The 15,309-nt window shown below is 39.0% G+C and overlaps 1 protein-coding gene across 6 annotated transcripts in view; it reads right to left on the bottom strand.

Moving 5' to 3' along the window:
* Positions 1–1,918: 1,918 nt before the first annotated feature.
* Positions 1,919–15,309, bottom strand: part of LOC145354872 (thyroid hormone receptor beta) — a 194,740-nt gene continuing 181,349 nt past the window's right edge. For 5 of the 6 annotated variants that reach the window (XM_080206443.1, XM_080206453.1, XM_080206434.1 and 2 more), the window contains one exon: positions 5,800–13,148. In XM_080206443.1, the coding sequence (XP_080062569.1) occupies positions 12,907–13,148 (242 nt within the window). In that variant the 3' untranslated portion in view covers positions 5,800–12,906. Of the gene's footprint in view, positions 2,571–5,579; positions 5,662–5,799; positions 13,149–15,309 lie in introns of those variants that run through there. The other variant, XM_080206482.1, reaches the window with a different exon arrangement.

The raw sequence follows: 15,309 nt of genomic DNA, 5'->3' as shown, positions 1-15,309 counted from the left end.
ATACCAGCATGATGCTTCTAGAACATAATGAATGTCACACTGGAATGTAGAAAGGCCAGATAGGAGAAATTGCTGAGCAGCTGTTCTTAAAAGGACTCCTTTTTTAAAATTTACAGATGCCCTACATCAGAACAGATGCTAAAAGGGTTGGAATAAGTCAACAAGAAGATCCATTTGATTAATAAATCTACTTCAAATCTAATTTTGCAAGTAGTTCAATTGGAAAAAGATTGCTTTTGCAGTGAAATATACTGCCCGATTAGTATGGATTGAAAGGATAAACTCAACCGTCTATAGAAACAGGAGCAGAATTATTCATACTGGGGAACACCCCTTCCTAGTTGCTCTTGAGAAGACGAGGGCAAGCTGCTGTACTCTGTCTCATGAAGACATTCCCACAGTCCTGTCTGGCAGGGAGTTCCAATCTGCTTGCCTCTGGCACATTGCCAATATAACAGCTGCCCCTATTTTCCTACAATGAAACTTAACAACACTGCTTCACCAGCTTGTTGCTGTATTATGTAGAGAAAATACAAGGCGTTCTGCCAATTAGTTGGGAACTTTCTGGATACATTGGCATGCCCTCCTTTTCTAATTGCATTCTGAATTGTTGATAGACCAACACATTTGTCTTGTGACCAGTAAATATGGAAAACAACAGACACCAAAGATGCTGCTTACGTTATGCACCTGCATGTATACTCTCATGCATGTAAAGTGTTGGTGCTTTGGACTCATCTCTTAGAAATTCCATCTTTTGTGAGAAGGCTACAAATGATGTATGTCAACAAATCTGAAAGGAAGAAATTAATGAACTATAGCTCTCGAGTCTTTCAGGAGAGACGTCTGGAGATTCTGGATCTTGAATTGAGTAGAAGAGGTTAAAGGTGTAACTAGTATCATTTTTAAATCTTTTTTTCAGTCACTCATTCCTCACAAAGAGGCGCACATTACATTGTAATACATCATAATATCTTACCCTAAAAACTCATTTATTTTATCAGGCTATTGCATAATTATGTACTCCATCTACTCTAGATTCCCACGTGGAGTAGGTGACTCAGCACAATGGCCATTCTCAACTGAGCACTTTGCTACATCTGATGCTACCTCTTTCTACAGTGGCAAACATCAGCATAGTTATATTTAATTAGGGAGAGTTACTGAGCTGCAGGAGGAAGCACTTAGTGAAGCATAGGGCATGACTGAGGAAGTAGAAGAGCAAGTGTAAACTGCAGCTCAGAACTGCAGCCTGCTGGCCAGAGAACCAGTTTGTGGGATGACTTAGCTGCAGAGCTCATTCAGATTCTCACAGGGCCTACTTATGATTTAGAAATTCACTGTCAGCATTGGCAAGTTTGTCAGACAGTTTAAATAGTCTGGGGGAAGGGGAGTTTGATCCACAACCTATATCTATGCAGAGCTGTATGCTGTCTGACTGAGTCGCAATAAAATATAAAGTGTTTATTGCAGGCTCCTCTGCTTTTAGTTGAGCATTTGGACATCAAATATAACTTTTATCACAAGTGCATTGTTCTCAAACTCCAACAGTCTCTCTCATCTGGATACATCATGCTGAGGAATGAGACTATGTAAGGTGCAAATAATCTCTCAAATATCTGGCTTCCGCTGAATATCTTAACAGTAGGGAAGTGGCAAAAGAGGCTACAGAAGGTACAGATGTCTCAAAGTGATCCTAAATCCAACTGTCCTACTTACAGAAGTATAGGTGATCCGATAGCTGTGATGTAATATCTATGTTTGGGTTGTAAGTTTTAATAAAAAGAAAAGACTTAGTTTGCATATATGGATTCAAAGCAACAACAGATTTATTAAAGGGCTGCTCTCTGCACTTAGAGTACGAAACTGAAAGTATAACAGAAGCCACTGCAAGACCCTAATGACATCACCATCAAATCACGTGATCAGCTCTTGAAGCAACCTGCAATCCTTTTAAATAAATAACATCCCTCCTCCTTTATGTCTGTAGTCCTTAAACAAATTACAATGATGTTATATGTACACAGTACTATGCATCATTTATCATTATACACAGTCAATAAGAAAGTTGATCAGGAGGACGTCTATTCCTCTTCGATTATGTACGAAGTTCTGGAACTTAGCAATCTTTGACCTCAGAAGTATGATTTGGATCTTCAGCACACACTTCTTGGAAAGTAACAGAGACACAATCAAGCCATTCAGATACAGCTAAGTCTTCTGAAATAGTATTCATTAAACAAGAGACGAAAAATGTTGGCACCTCTGGAGATGATTCTGAGAAACCATTTTGAGATGACAACAACAGTTCATCATGGCATTCAGTTCAAATTATGTAAGAAATCAAACCTGCTTGTGCTAAAACAATGGCTGGTACCCATTTTTCACTCATGGCATAATTACGCGCTATCACTCAACCTCCTTGTTGAAATGAGCATTATTTTGCCCTCACTTCTCATCTAGCAACTTGAGATTGTTGTTGAAGCTCCAACGAATCAAACATGGTTCTCAAATTTCTCTTTAAGAGTAGTAATGCAGTTGAATTTTGGGTAGTCGCATGAGAAAAGTTTCTGTAAGATGTCAAAAACACATGATAAGAATGTTACACTTTCGAAGCTTTTAAAGAATATTTCAAGAATTGTACAAATCTTTCAGTAAATTCATTGGTTGATAGATGATAAAGTGTCCATTTTATACCTGTACTTTGAATTGGGTGGTACAGTGGCACAGTGGCTGGCATTGCTGCCTCACAGCACCAGGGACCTGGGTTCAATTGCAGCATCCGGTTACTGTCTATGTGGAGTTTGCACATTCTCCCCGTGTCTGCATGGGTTTCCTCTGGGTGCTCTGGTTTCCTTCCGCAGTCGAAAAATGTGCAGGATAGGTTGATTGGCTTTGCTAAATTGACCCTATTATCAGGGGGATTAGCAGGGTAAGTGCGTGGGGTTGTGGGGATAGGGCCTGGGTGGGATTGTGGTCGGTGTGGATTCAATGGGCCGAATGGTCTCCTTCTGCACTGTGGGGATTCTATGATAATCCTCAAACTCTTGTGAAGTAATCTGTGAACCATTATCACTAAACCTGTTCTGGTTTACCACACCTTGTAATAATGTTGTCAAGTTTTTCAATGTTTTTTTCAGCGGTAGTGGATCTCATGATAATTTCTGACCACTTCGAGTGTGCATCAATTATGATCCCTGAACAAACCAGCAAAATCTACATTTAATTGATGCCTTGGCATTTTAGGGCACCCCCGAGGATGTAAAAGAGACAACGGTGGTGTATTTCTTATTCATTAAGAGTCAAAGTAAAGTTTATTTATTAGTCACAAGTAAGGCTTATATTAACACTGCAATGAAGTTACTGTGAAATTCCCCTATTTGCCACAGTCGGCACCTGTTCAGGTCAATGCACCTAAGCAGCACATCTTTCAGAATGTGGGAGGAAACTGGGACACCCAGAGGAAACCCACGCAGATGCGGGAAGAATATGCAAACTCCACACACAAAGTGACTCAAGCCGGGAATCGAACCCAGGTCCCTGGCGCTGTGAAGCAGCAGTGCTAGCCACTGTGCTACCATGCCGCAAGTCTAACAAGTGAGACTTCTTACTGTGCCATCCCAGTCCAATGCCGGCATCTTCACATTATTTCTTATTCATGCACAAGATTAACATTCTTCCATTTCTTAATCTAAGCATCGACTCAGCCACCAAAAATAACCATGTTTGTAGAATACAACATGTTCTTCTTCTTTAAGGCATCCAGATTCTTCTTCTGAATATTCTTCTCATGGGAAGATGGTCTAGCCCAGTGAGTTTTTGCAAATGTGACCCCTTTTTCCACAATTCTTGCATTGGCTATCCTTGCTCCAGCATTCACTTGCAGAATGGCCCATTTTTTGGCACATCTGTGACATGCTTGTTGCTGTTTTGGCTTCTTATAGGCAGTTCTCAACATGTGAATCTTTATTCTTGCACTAGATTCCTCTGGTGAAACCTGAACCATTCCACGATGATCAGTGGCTTTGGAGAGTACTGTTCTTCAATGATCCTTGCCAAGGCATTGTCAGTTTTGGAGCAAATTAAAGGTTTTACATCCTATGGAACTGAGAAGAGCTGGCACGAACAACACACATGCAATTTTATTCACTTGTACGAAGTATTGAAAACACTCTGCACAGGCAGTCCAAGATTCATTTTCTTTATTGAAAGGGCCCATGGATCCTAATTAAATCATCATTTTTCTTGCAGGACTAGCAACTCCAGACTGTTCAGTTTATATGTTTTTATTTTTTCCCTGTCATCCCAATATTTCCCTTTTTAATTTGGAGACTATTGATTTTATGTTTTGTTTTGCAAACAATTCCAGCTGTATAGCAAAATATTCCTTCTTTTTAAATATGCCATATATTGCCTGGATGTGAAAAAAAGCCTTCTTTCAAAGCCATACTGAGCTTTTTTCCTACTTGGGTCTTCCTGCACTTGCAGTTTAATGTTTAATCCTGTTGTTGCTTTTCCTCAGCATTCTAATATTCAAAGTGTAAGGACCACAATGATTTTTCCTCCTACTTAGAATCTTTTCTCAATGTTCTCGAGGAAATAAAATCCTGTTGTCATCGCCAATTTTCTTTCTGTGATGTCCTAATTATTTTAGGGGTTGTGGGTTTTAACAGAGAAAGACGTGGTTTGCACATGTGGATTCAAAGTAACAACAGATTGAAGAGCTGTTCTCTGCATGGCACTCTTTACAATGTGTCAGAGTGTCTCCATTTTGAGGTACCAAGGTCCCCCTGACAGAGCAGCACCCACCTCATGGGCAGGGGCTGGCTGCTGGACGTTGTTGCTAGCCCTTCCACTGGATCTATCACTGGTCTGCTCAGCATCCTGAACTAGATGGATTTTGATTGGAGGCAGCTTTTTAATGGGCTTCATTGAACCAATTCCAGTTCTGCAGGAGTCAAATTGGACTCGAAAAGTTAACCCTCTTTATTAATGTTAATGTCCTGTCTCCACAGATGCTGTCAGACCAGCACATTGTTTTTATTCTTAATTGGTTGCCTCTGAGATGATCAGCTAGGGGAAATCAAGTCTTTCCTATCCACCCTATCCACGCCCCTCATAATTCTGTACACCTCAAGTTAGCCTCCTCTGTTTTAAGGAAAACAAGTAAGCCTAATTCTACACTTATATCAGGCAGGTATGGTAATAATGTCTCAACACTCAGATGCTTTTGTACATCCAGCATCTTGTTTCAGAACGGGACTGGAGAAACAATCGAGTCACCATGTCACTTGCCAGTCAGTCGAGCATGTCATGACAAGACCACGGCCAGAAATTGGTGGGCAGTGCATTCAGATCTTGAGTGCTGCTGTTGGATAAAGTTATCCACCAGAAGCATAGGAGTATGAAAACTCTGCTTTTGTTTCCAGAGGGGAAAGGGGAGCAAAAGTAACATTTTTTTTTCAACAATATGTACATTTTTGGCTCCTGATGACAAGTACCATTCCACAACTAAAAATAAATAGGTAAAATCTGCTTCCCTGGACCGCTGTCTGCCACTCAAAAGGTCTCAAACTTACAGGTCAGGGTGATTCCCTCAGTGAGAGAAGATCTACCGTTTTCTCAGTCTCTTCCTTCGATATGGATCTTTACTCAATTCCCCTAAATTAATAAAAAATTATATCATTCTCAAAGAAGCACTCAAAAGCAGTGTAACAAATGTCAGAATTACAATGAAATTACTTATATATGAAAAACTAAATTGAGGCCACTAATTTATTTTGCAGACCATGTTTTTTTTCTTAGATTTGTTTTATTACATAAAATATCTATACTAAAATACAGCATCCACAATTACATAAAATATTGTTCTGCAACATTGCTGAAACATATCTGATATTCATTACATGATGCATACAATGTGATTGTCAACAGCAACTATCCAAACATTATTTGAGAGCAAAAAAAACTGCATCTTATGACTTTCTTCACAGTGTGCAATAGAAATCCGTATAATTAACAAAAAGCTGATCAGCAACTTTCAGCATAGCCTAGTTATTTACACCATAGTTATTTCTGGGTTGAGCATTTTATCTTATAATTTATTAGGAAAAATACCGTAGGTCATCAGCATGTACATAAAGAATAATTACCAGCCATAAGCAATAATGTGCCATTTAATAGCAAAATAACAGAAAACACAATTGCACCTAATATATTGGAGATTTCTCAGTTATTTTGATTCCAGAGGAACTCCTTTATAAGGATTCTAACAAGTTTTCCTGAATATCAGCAAATGTTAGTAGCTTTATTCATTTAAAATTTCTATTCATATGGAGACTCGAGTGTGGGCCCATAATTCTACACATCAGGCACTCTGCTAACTAAAAATCAATTCTAATGACATGAATTCAACAGTTCCAAGGGAACCAAATGAATAAGAGTTAACTTAGGGTGGATGATCAAGTATGAAAAAAAATCACAATCTCAAGTATAAAAAGTCAATTTTTCATTTGTTACTCTGTTACATATATAAACCATAAAGAAACATTTTTTTATACCTTTTAACAAGGAAACAAAGGAAGCTTATTTTGCTGGGCTATGACCTGCCACCACCTCCATTATAACACCATCTTCACAGTGTTCAATCCATTTTCACAAAGGACAGTATCAGTTATGCTTGACTGCAAGCACTTAGTAAGGACACCTGCATAGGACACTGGCACAAAATAACATAATGCCTCAATAAATATTATCACTACTGTTTAATTATGTGGGACAATGGGTGAGTGACATTTGTTAAAAAGAAACAAAAACAGCTGAACTGTGAAAATAGCCAGTCCTGTGCTGATTTAGTTCATTTCACTTGGTGAACTGGTAGGGACACTATAATTGGTTTTAATATGTGTGGGTTAGGGAGAAAAAGAAAAATCATTGCATTTGGTTTCCCATTGTAAGGGACACATCATAGTGAACAGTGAATTTAGTGTACTGATTAGAAAGAAATGCAAAGGAGGAGAAGTCAAACAAATGAATAAGTAAAATAAGTAAATTACTGTTACACTTGGAAGGAACGTTTGGGGCCTTGGATGGTGAGAATTCAAGAGGCAAAAGAGCTGGTATTACATTTCCTGTGCCGATGGGAAGGGGTGTTGATGTTTGAGGAGCGGACCACGATATTGCAGAGTGCAGACCCTTCAGAAAGCTGAAAGAGGAGGTAGGGGTTGATGTGTTTGGTGGTGGCATCACTCCACCTGCCTCCGCTTTCAGAGATCATCCTCTGCCATTTCCATTGCCTCTAGAGTGATGCCACCACATCTTTCCCTCCCCTCCCCTAGCAGCATTCTGACGGGACTCTTCCTGCTAACATTCATTGTCAAATCTCACATGGCCACTTGGACATCGTATCAAAAGAAAACAAAATAGCCAATATACGTTCAGGGGTCAGAAAGATCAATGGTTAAAAGGGCAAAGGGAAAGCTTGTTATGAAAATAAAAAGTGTTTGCTATTACTAGGCTTTATCAGGGCTAAAAGTATTTCTATCTTGTACAATCAGGGAAAATGTCAAGCAGCCTTTTAGACTGGTTTTTGTTTAATTGATTCTGTTAATTAATATTAAGACTTTGTTGGAAATTGAATCCAGCACAATTCCCTATCAACTGAGATGGCAATCCATTAAGGGAACAATGTGGATTACTTAAACAAAATAAAGTAGATCAGGATAAAACTATTTATCTATATATTTACAATATTCATTCTCTGTACAATCAATATTAATCTTTAATACAGGATTTTAAAATTCAATTATGGTTGGGCAAGCAGAGTGTATTATAAATAAGTTTTGTAGAAAATAAATAGCACATTGTTTAATTATTGTTCTTTATAATTGAGCTTCTGGAGTCTGATTCAATCAAGTTAAAACTTGAGTTACCATTAGCCCCTCTATTTTCTCCTTACATGTTGGTACCTATCATGTCCTCATTTCAAACAAGTCCAGACAGTACACTACATGACCATCAAATGAAAGCCATGATTAGAAGTTCAACAAAAGCAACTTTCCCCATTCTTCCACAAATGCATAATATTTTAGAAAGAAATTCACTTCCTGCCAGTTCCTGCTCTGATGAAAGTCTGGCAGCTTTGTGTGTTCCAAATTAGACCTAGTGCTTCATGTCTACAGTACTAGCGAGCTGTTGATGCCATTTGGACAACTGATTGCAGCTCGCTGGTTGAGGTGCGGTGCCTCATGCAGCTTGGCTGCAAAGTGCACCCCTCCTCCTCCTGGTCCAGGTCCAGTGAGAAATAACAACCTACCAGCTTTTTGGCAACCTTCAGCGACCTCTTGAAGGATTTTTGTTTAGAAAAACCAAGTGGGCAGGTACAATGCCTGTTCTGACCAATTTTTGATGAATTTGGTATCTTCAGTATTTGGGACCCTTAAACAGACATTATGCCTGACCAGCATATCCAAAGGGCACAATGCCTATTTTAGGCAGGCTCTGCTTTGAGTTTGGAACTCACCAGCAGGTGAATTGTATGGAGGAGGAGGGGAGGGAGCAGGGGGCATGGAAGAACATTGTGGCCAGGGGGTTGGGGGGTAGGAGGGGAAACTTCTGGAGTGAGAGAACATGGCCCAAAATAATATTCTCAATCTTTCCCTTTATTTCTAACTGGAGCCCCATTGCTGAGAATAAACAAATCTTGTGGCAAAAGTGCATGCACCATTCAGCACTTTGGTCAATAAGTGCATATAGTACAACAATATATTTTCTTTGGAACTGATATTTTCTTATGCACCAGCTTTATAATTTGCTAAAAATAAAATCTAATAAAATATGAAATAATTCAAACTGAAAATAACAAAATGCAGCACAGAAGTAAACTGAAAATGGGGGTGTGGGGTTTCGTGGTGGTAGGGGGCAGGCAGAGGGAATATTTCAAGACAGGTTTGAAGGCAAATTAAGAAATCAGTGGTTGGATGTTAATAAGCAATACTGTGAAGTGCAGGTTAACAGGAGACTGAATTTTATGACTCTAGTGCACTTTAGAATGCTCCAAATACACCCGCGTGCTCCTCAGATTTTTTTTCTCTTACCAATATTCCTCCATGCACCGTATCCCATGGTGCAGAATTACAGATAACTCCACCAAATTGAATAACATCAGATTGTATATTGATGCTTTTTTCTAAAAAGAAATAGAACTTTTTCAAAGCTATGCTTTGAAAGTAGCTTCTGAAAATCATTATTCACCATCCACTGACTATTACTACCCGAATGGGAGCGCATTAATAAACGAAGTGTCTATCTAACCTGCAAAGTGCTTTGGGAGATCCTGAGGTGGCAGAAGGTGCTATATTAATTCAAGTTTTTCTTTCTCGTTTTAACCCAGATCTATTGGTGATTCAATAACAGCTTTAGATAAGTATCCCATCACTTAGTACCATCAGTCCCCAAGAAGGAAAGTACAGTTTCACACAGAAACAAATTCTAACAATCTGAACAGAAGCATGGCTTTTTCTTAGCCCTTTCATGTCAAATAATTCAAGAAAGTACTTTTTTGTTTTGTTTTGAAAGTATATTATCAGCTTGACATCATCTAACTTAAGCACGATCACTTCCGGGTTAGATCAAACTTGTTACGAAATATTTTCAATATCCCATGGAAAAATGTGTGTTTAGGTACTGTGGTTGTAACTATGCATTAGTGCCAAAAATGCTCAAGTGAAAATCCTTGCTATTTTAGCTCATTCACTGTTTCCGAGTCTGTGACAATATATTTGAAGACAATGGGATATGGAGATTATTTAGACTAAGCACTGGGTACAATACTCAAGAAAATCAAAGGATGAGAGACTCAACCTTGGGCGAAGTAGGCAGCGTATTTCAAAGTTTTCCACTGAGCAGATTATTTAAATTATACATAACTATAAAGAGAATGCAATACAATTAAACCAATTCTGCATCTGCTGATCCAGAATTGTCTTGGAAACAAAGGTCCTTGTTTATTTCAGGTTGAAACCATTGCCTTATTTTGAAGAATTATTGATTTTAAATAAAGATGACTTTAAAAGCAAGGAAGATTTTGCAGGTTTTTTGGACAAATAGTGAAGAGACTATGCAAGTTTGGAAAGCCCAAACAGACCAGATTGGTTTCAAGAATGTGTTTGGAAGTAATTCTGATATAAATGTTATATAGTAAATCAAGCAATAATTCCTTTTTCAAAAAAAAGTGTTTTGCATCCCCTTCTATAATACAAAGGACATTCAATATTAGTCAAAATTGGCATAATTAAAAACCTCAACAGCATGGTTTTCTCATGAAGTGCGAGAAAGAATTACATTTAAAACACAAAAGTTCAGAATTGCCATACAAACTATGTTAAGGCCACATAACACTGTGGTGTTGATGACAGAAAAGCAAAACCGATCAAAGCACGCATTAAATTTAGAGGCAGCTAAAGCAGAGAATTGTTCACCAAAACATTTTTGTCCCATATGAATACTTTATGCAAGAAAGACCCTAATTCAGAAATGTATTAACATACAAACAGCATTGTGAAATTGCATTTATGGAATATTCCTGTAGAAATTTTCAAATGGCTGTTTAAGGTAGAGTTCAAACCAATGACACTTCCTCTGGCTTATTTGCCACCTGCTAGCCAATGTTGTATTCCTCACACAATGGACATTACAGCTAATGAAAACAAGTGAATTATCATTATTTCAAAGCACTTAAATACTTATTTAAACATAATTGCAACAAGATCAGAAAGATGTATTTCTCTTTATTTCGTTAAATTCTACTTTGTAAAGTGGTCGTTCTTTTATTAAAAATACCAAGGAAATATCATAAATTTAATTAATACTGTGCAAACATGATACACCTGGTATGATTTTAAAAAAGTGGCTTGTTTTCCTTAGGTATATCATTCTGTTATTAATATATCAAAAATAGAATTCAGACTTCCTACATAGTTTTTATTTCCATCCTGATTGTCTGTGCATTTGATATTCTTAGCCTAAGCATTCAGTTAAGTAGTGACTATTGGGCATTTGAATAAACTACCTTTTAGTTTACAAAACATTCAGCTTGACGACAAAGTATGTAATATACTAACCAAGCCCAGTTAGAAGGTCAAGCTTATTTAAAATTTTATGGGAAATTCTTCCTCGAAAACAATCTTTAATCATCTTCCTTAGTCCTCATTGAATGTACTTTTTTAACCCCTTCTTTCACTCTCTCCCCTGAACCCCTCACTTAGTGGTAAATATTTTCACTGTCTGCTGTTGTTTCGTGCTATATGTGCTATCCAGGTAGCAGAAGGCCCTTAGGCAGCAAAAAAGATCAAACAAACACAAACAGCTTTGGTTTAGTCATGCCAGGACCAACCATTTGCTTCAAAAGGTCTGGCTTTGGTCTTTTAAGACAATCGTGCATGGAACTTCAATTTTCAATCAACATAATCCTGTTAGGTAAAAAAAAGTCAAGGTGCATCAAAAACTGCAAGGTATCTCATGGTTAGAGTGTGCATCCATCAGGAACCTATTACTGGTAAACTACAGACTGTGCAGGAAAGAGCTTATCTTTTGACATTTTTAATGCTAATATTTATTCCCACGGTTTGAAGAGATAAAGCTGCAGAAGTTAGAGCTCAATTTGCTGGAGGCATTAAAGCACCACTTGCAAATGGATTAGCACCATGTAAATATGAACTCTATCAAGCTGTGGGAAATCATTAATGGGTAATGAGCAAAAAAATTACACTAAATAAAAGGATTATTTTGAGTATTTTTCCTTGGAGTTGGTAAGTGGATGTGCAGTAAGATCAAGCATGTTCCTAATAAAGTGTTCCAGAACAACAGCTTAAATGCTTATCTGTTGAAGCTACCAATCATATTATAAAATATATCAGCGATAGCAAAATTGCTCTTTCTCCTTGAACCTCTTTGATTTGATATCAGTAGAATATGCAAGGACAAGCCACTTTATAATGTCCAATTCCTTTGCTCAAAGGATGGCAGTGTCAGGAGAGAATACTTTTCTCTTGCTGGTTTTCAGTGTCAGCACCAAACAAACACTCTCATGGCAGGTGCAGCTTAGTAGAGTCAAGAAAGAGCTCTAAATACTTCTGTCTCACAAGCCTCAACTCCAACTTTGGCAGAGTAAACCTAACTGCAAAACTGTGAACTTTTCCCTTTGGAATCTCTGGCTAACCGTCCAACCCTCCCATGATTGGCATGATGGTTTGTGGCACGTTTATACTTTGTGCTGAAATTGGCAGCTTGGATGAGAAGGCCAGAGGATAATGTGGCAAGTTATGTTGTTGTTCAGCCCTATTTTATTTTTCCTGTTGTGTATTGAAATGTGATGAGTACCTATTCATTAATGTTTGTTTTATCTGCACACTTCAGCTGCATCTATTTTACCCATACTTCACAGTTCTGGGTACTTAAATTGAGTATTGGCAAGAATGCAGGGGGAGGAGTAGGAACTCTAGCAGTAATTTCGTTCATGCATGCATTTTGGTTCCAGAACAAGAAATAGCTCTGCAATTTCCCTCTAAAATCAAATTGATTCAGCCTTACATAATGGTAGCCTTTGTCATATTAAATTAACTAAAGACCCATGCAGAAGAAAATTTATATGACATCTGGAGTTTGGAGTTCCTTACCACAAAGCGATATTCTACCATATGTCTTAACCGAAAACAAACATGAACACAAGATAAGCAAAAATGTGTACAAAAAGCTACGGTCACAAAATCACTAGTCAGTACCCGCATTAATGGAATGTTTGTCATCATATCTGGAAAAGGTACTCTGTGAAGTCCAATGAAACATTGCTCAGTAGTGCTAACGTGGTTCACAGAAATTCGGGTAGTGCACCTGTTCAAAGTGCGATTCCTAATCTTCAAAGACTTCCAGGAATAATGGTGGAAAAAGTTCTGTAGGACATTCCACCTTCATATGAAGAAAGCGGCTTGCATGGCAAGCTCCAATCATTCGCAGGTCGGTCACCTTCATCAGTAGTTTTGGCCAAAAGTGAGCAACATTGTGCTTGCGATAATTGATGTAGTGTTCAAATGCAAGGAGGAAGGATTCCTGGATTTTTTCTATCTTGTCTATGCTGGCAAGGCCAGGCCGATCTACACAAGAATATGAAAGACTCACCATTATTAAAGCCAACAATAAAAAAGTCAAATTAGTAAAGTCTGGATTGAGGTCAAAAATCAGATGATGGTCGTAACATAAAACATAATTTCATCAATCTTAGAACATAGAACATTACAGCGCAGTACAGGCCCTTTGGCCCCGTTGCGCCGACCAGTGGAATCAATCTAATGACCCTCTAACCTAAACTATTCCAATGTTATCCATATGCCTATCCACTGACCCTTTGAACGCCCCTAAAGTTGGCGAGTCCACAACTGCTGCAGGCAGGGCATTCCACGCCCTTACGACCCTCTGAGTAAAGAACCTACCTCTGACATCCATCCTATAATTACCACCCCTTAATTTAAAGTTATGTCCCCTCATGTTAGCCGTCACCATCTGAGGAAAAAGGCTCTCACTATCCACCCTATCTAACCCTCTGATCATCTTGTATGCCTCAATTAGGTCACCTCTCAACCTTCTTCTTTCTAAGGAAAACAACCTCAAGTCCCTCAGCCTTTCCTTATAAGACCTTCCCACCATACCAGGCAACATCCTGGTAAACCTCCTCTGGACCCTTTCCAATGCCTCCACATCCTTCTTACAATGCGGCGACCAGAACTATACGCAATATTCCGAGTGCGGCTGCACCAGAGTTTTGTACAGTTGCAACATGACCTCACGGCTCCGAAATTTAATCCCTCTATCAATAAAAGCTAACACACCGTATGCCTTCTTAACAACCTTATCAACCTGGGTGCCAACTTTCAGGAATCTATGCACATGTACACCGAGATCTCTCTGCTCGTCGACACTACCAAGAGTCCTTCCATTAGCCCTATATTCTGTACTCCTGTTCCTGTTACCAAAGTGAATCACCTCACACTTTTCCACATTAAACTCCATTTGCCACCTCGCAGCCCAGCTCTGCAGCTTATCTATGTCCCTCTGCAAACTGTAACATCCATCCACCTTGTTGAGACAAAAATGATAAACTGGGGAGGAAATGGCCTAATGGTATTATTGCTAGACTGTTAATCCAGAAACTCAGCTAATGTTCTAGGGACTCAGGTTTGAATCCCGCCATGGCAGATGGTGCAATTTGAATTCAATAAAAAAATCTGGAATTAAGAATCTACTGATGACCATGAAACCATTGTCAATTGTTGAAAACCCATCTGCTTCACTGATGTCCTTTAGAGATGGAAATCTGCTATCCTTACCTGGTCTAGCCTACATGTGACTCCAGAGCCACAGCAATGTGGCTAACTTTCAACTGCCCATAGGAAACTAGGGATGTGCAATAAATGCTGGCCAGCAAGTGATGCCCATGGCCCACGAATGAATAAAAACAGTAAAGTAATATAAAAGTAACATAAGTATTCATATCAATAGCAAATATAAGCATCCAAAATCCATATGATTAAAAATATGATAAGGCCAGTTAGCGGGCATGGGATCACGATGTGCGATTACCTCCCGTGCCTGATCAAAGGGATGCAGTCAGCTGACAAACACTGTGCTGTCTGCTCACCTCCCTGACTGTGATGTACAATCCAGCACTAATCATGTTGCTGACTGGCTGCATACTTAGTGTGTGATTAGCCTGAGTTAAATCTATACTGTAATTCTGCACCTCTTAAAAGGCAGATAGGTCCAGGTGCAACAGTGGTTAGGCTAGAATCCCAAAGCGTTTCAGGGAAGGAATAATGGAGCACTGAAAGCTCTGAGGTTCAGTGACGTGATGCTGAAAGTTTTGGGTGTAGAGGTGGAAAGGAAGAGAGAGAGGCCATGTTTCTGTACTGGGTCAGGAGGCCCTCAAAGCACACAAGACGTAGGGAATGGGAGCAGGAGCCAGGCAGGCTAATTCAAGGCGTCTAGCTTGAGGATCTGGATGCAGTGTCATTAAAAATTCAATGACCACTCATGGGTAGTCAAGATCATCCTACCAATGCCATATCATAACAATTACACCACCAATCTCTCATACAGCCCAATGCACCAGCAGCAACCGAGACTGATGTCTAACATTCAGAGGCCCCACACCTCCCATACCATTTACCCATCCTGCAAGGCGATACCCACAACCCACATATTCCACTGTCTGCCAGCTATTCAACTGTAACAAGCACATCACCTTCTCTCCTCTCTTGC

Source organism: Carcharhinus amblyrhynchos, chromosome 2, assembly GCF_965287045.1.
Source record: "Carcharhinus amblyrhynchos chromosome 2, sCarAmb.v2.hapA, whole genome shotgun sequence".
Classification (NCBI taxonomy): Eukaryota; Metazoa; Chordata; class Chondrichthyes; order Carcharhiniformes; family Carcharhinidae; genus Carcharhinus; species Carcharhinus amblyrhynchos.
This window is presented reverse-complemented; position numbering and strand designations above follow the sequence as displayed.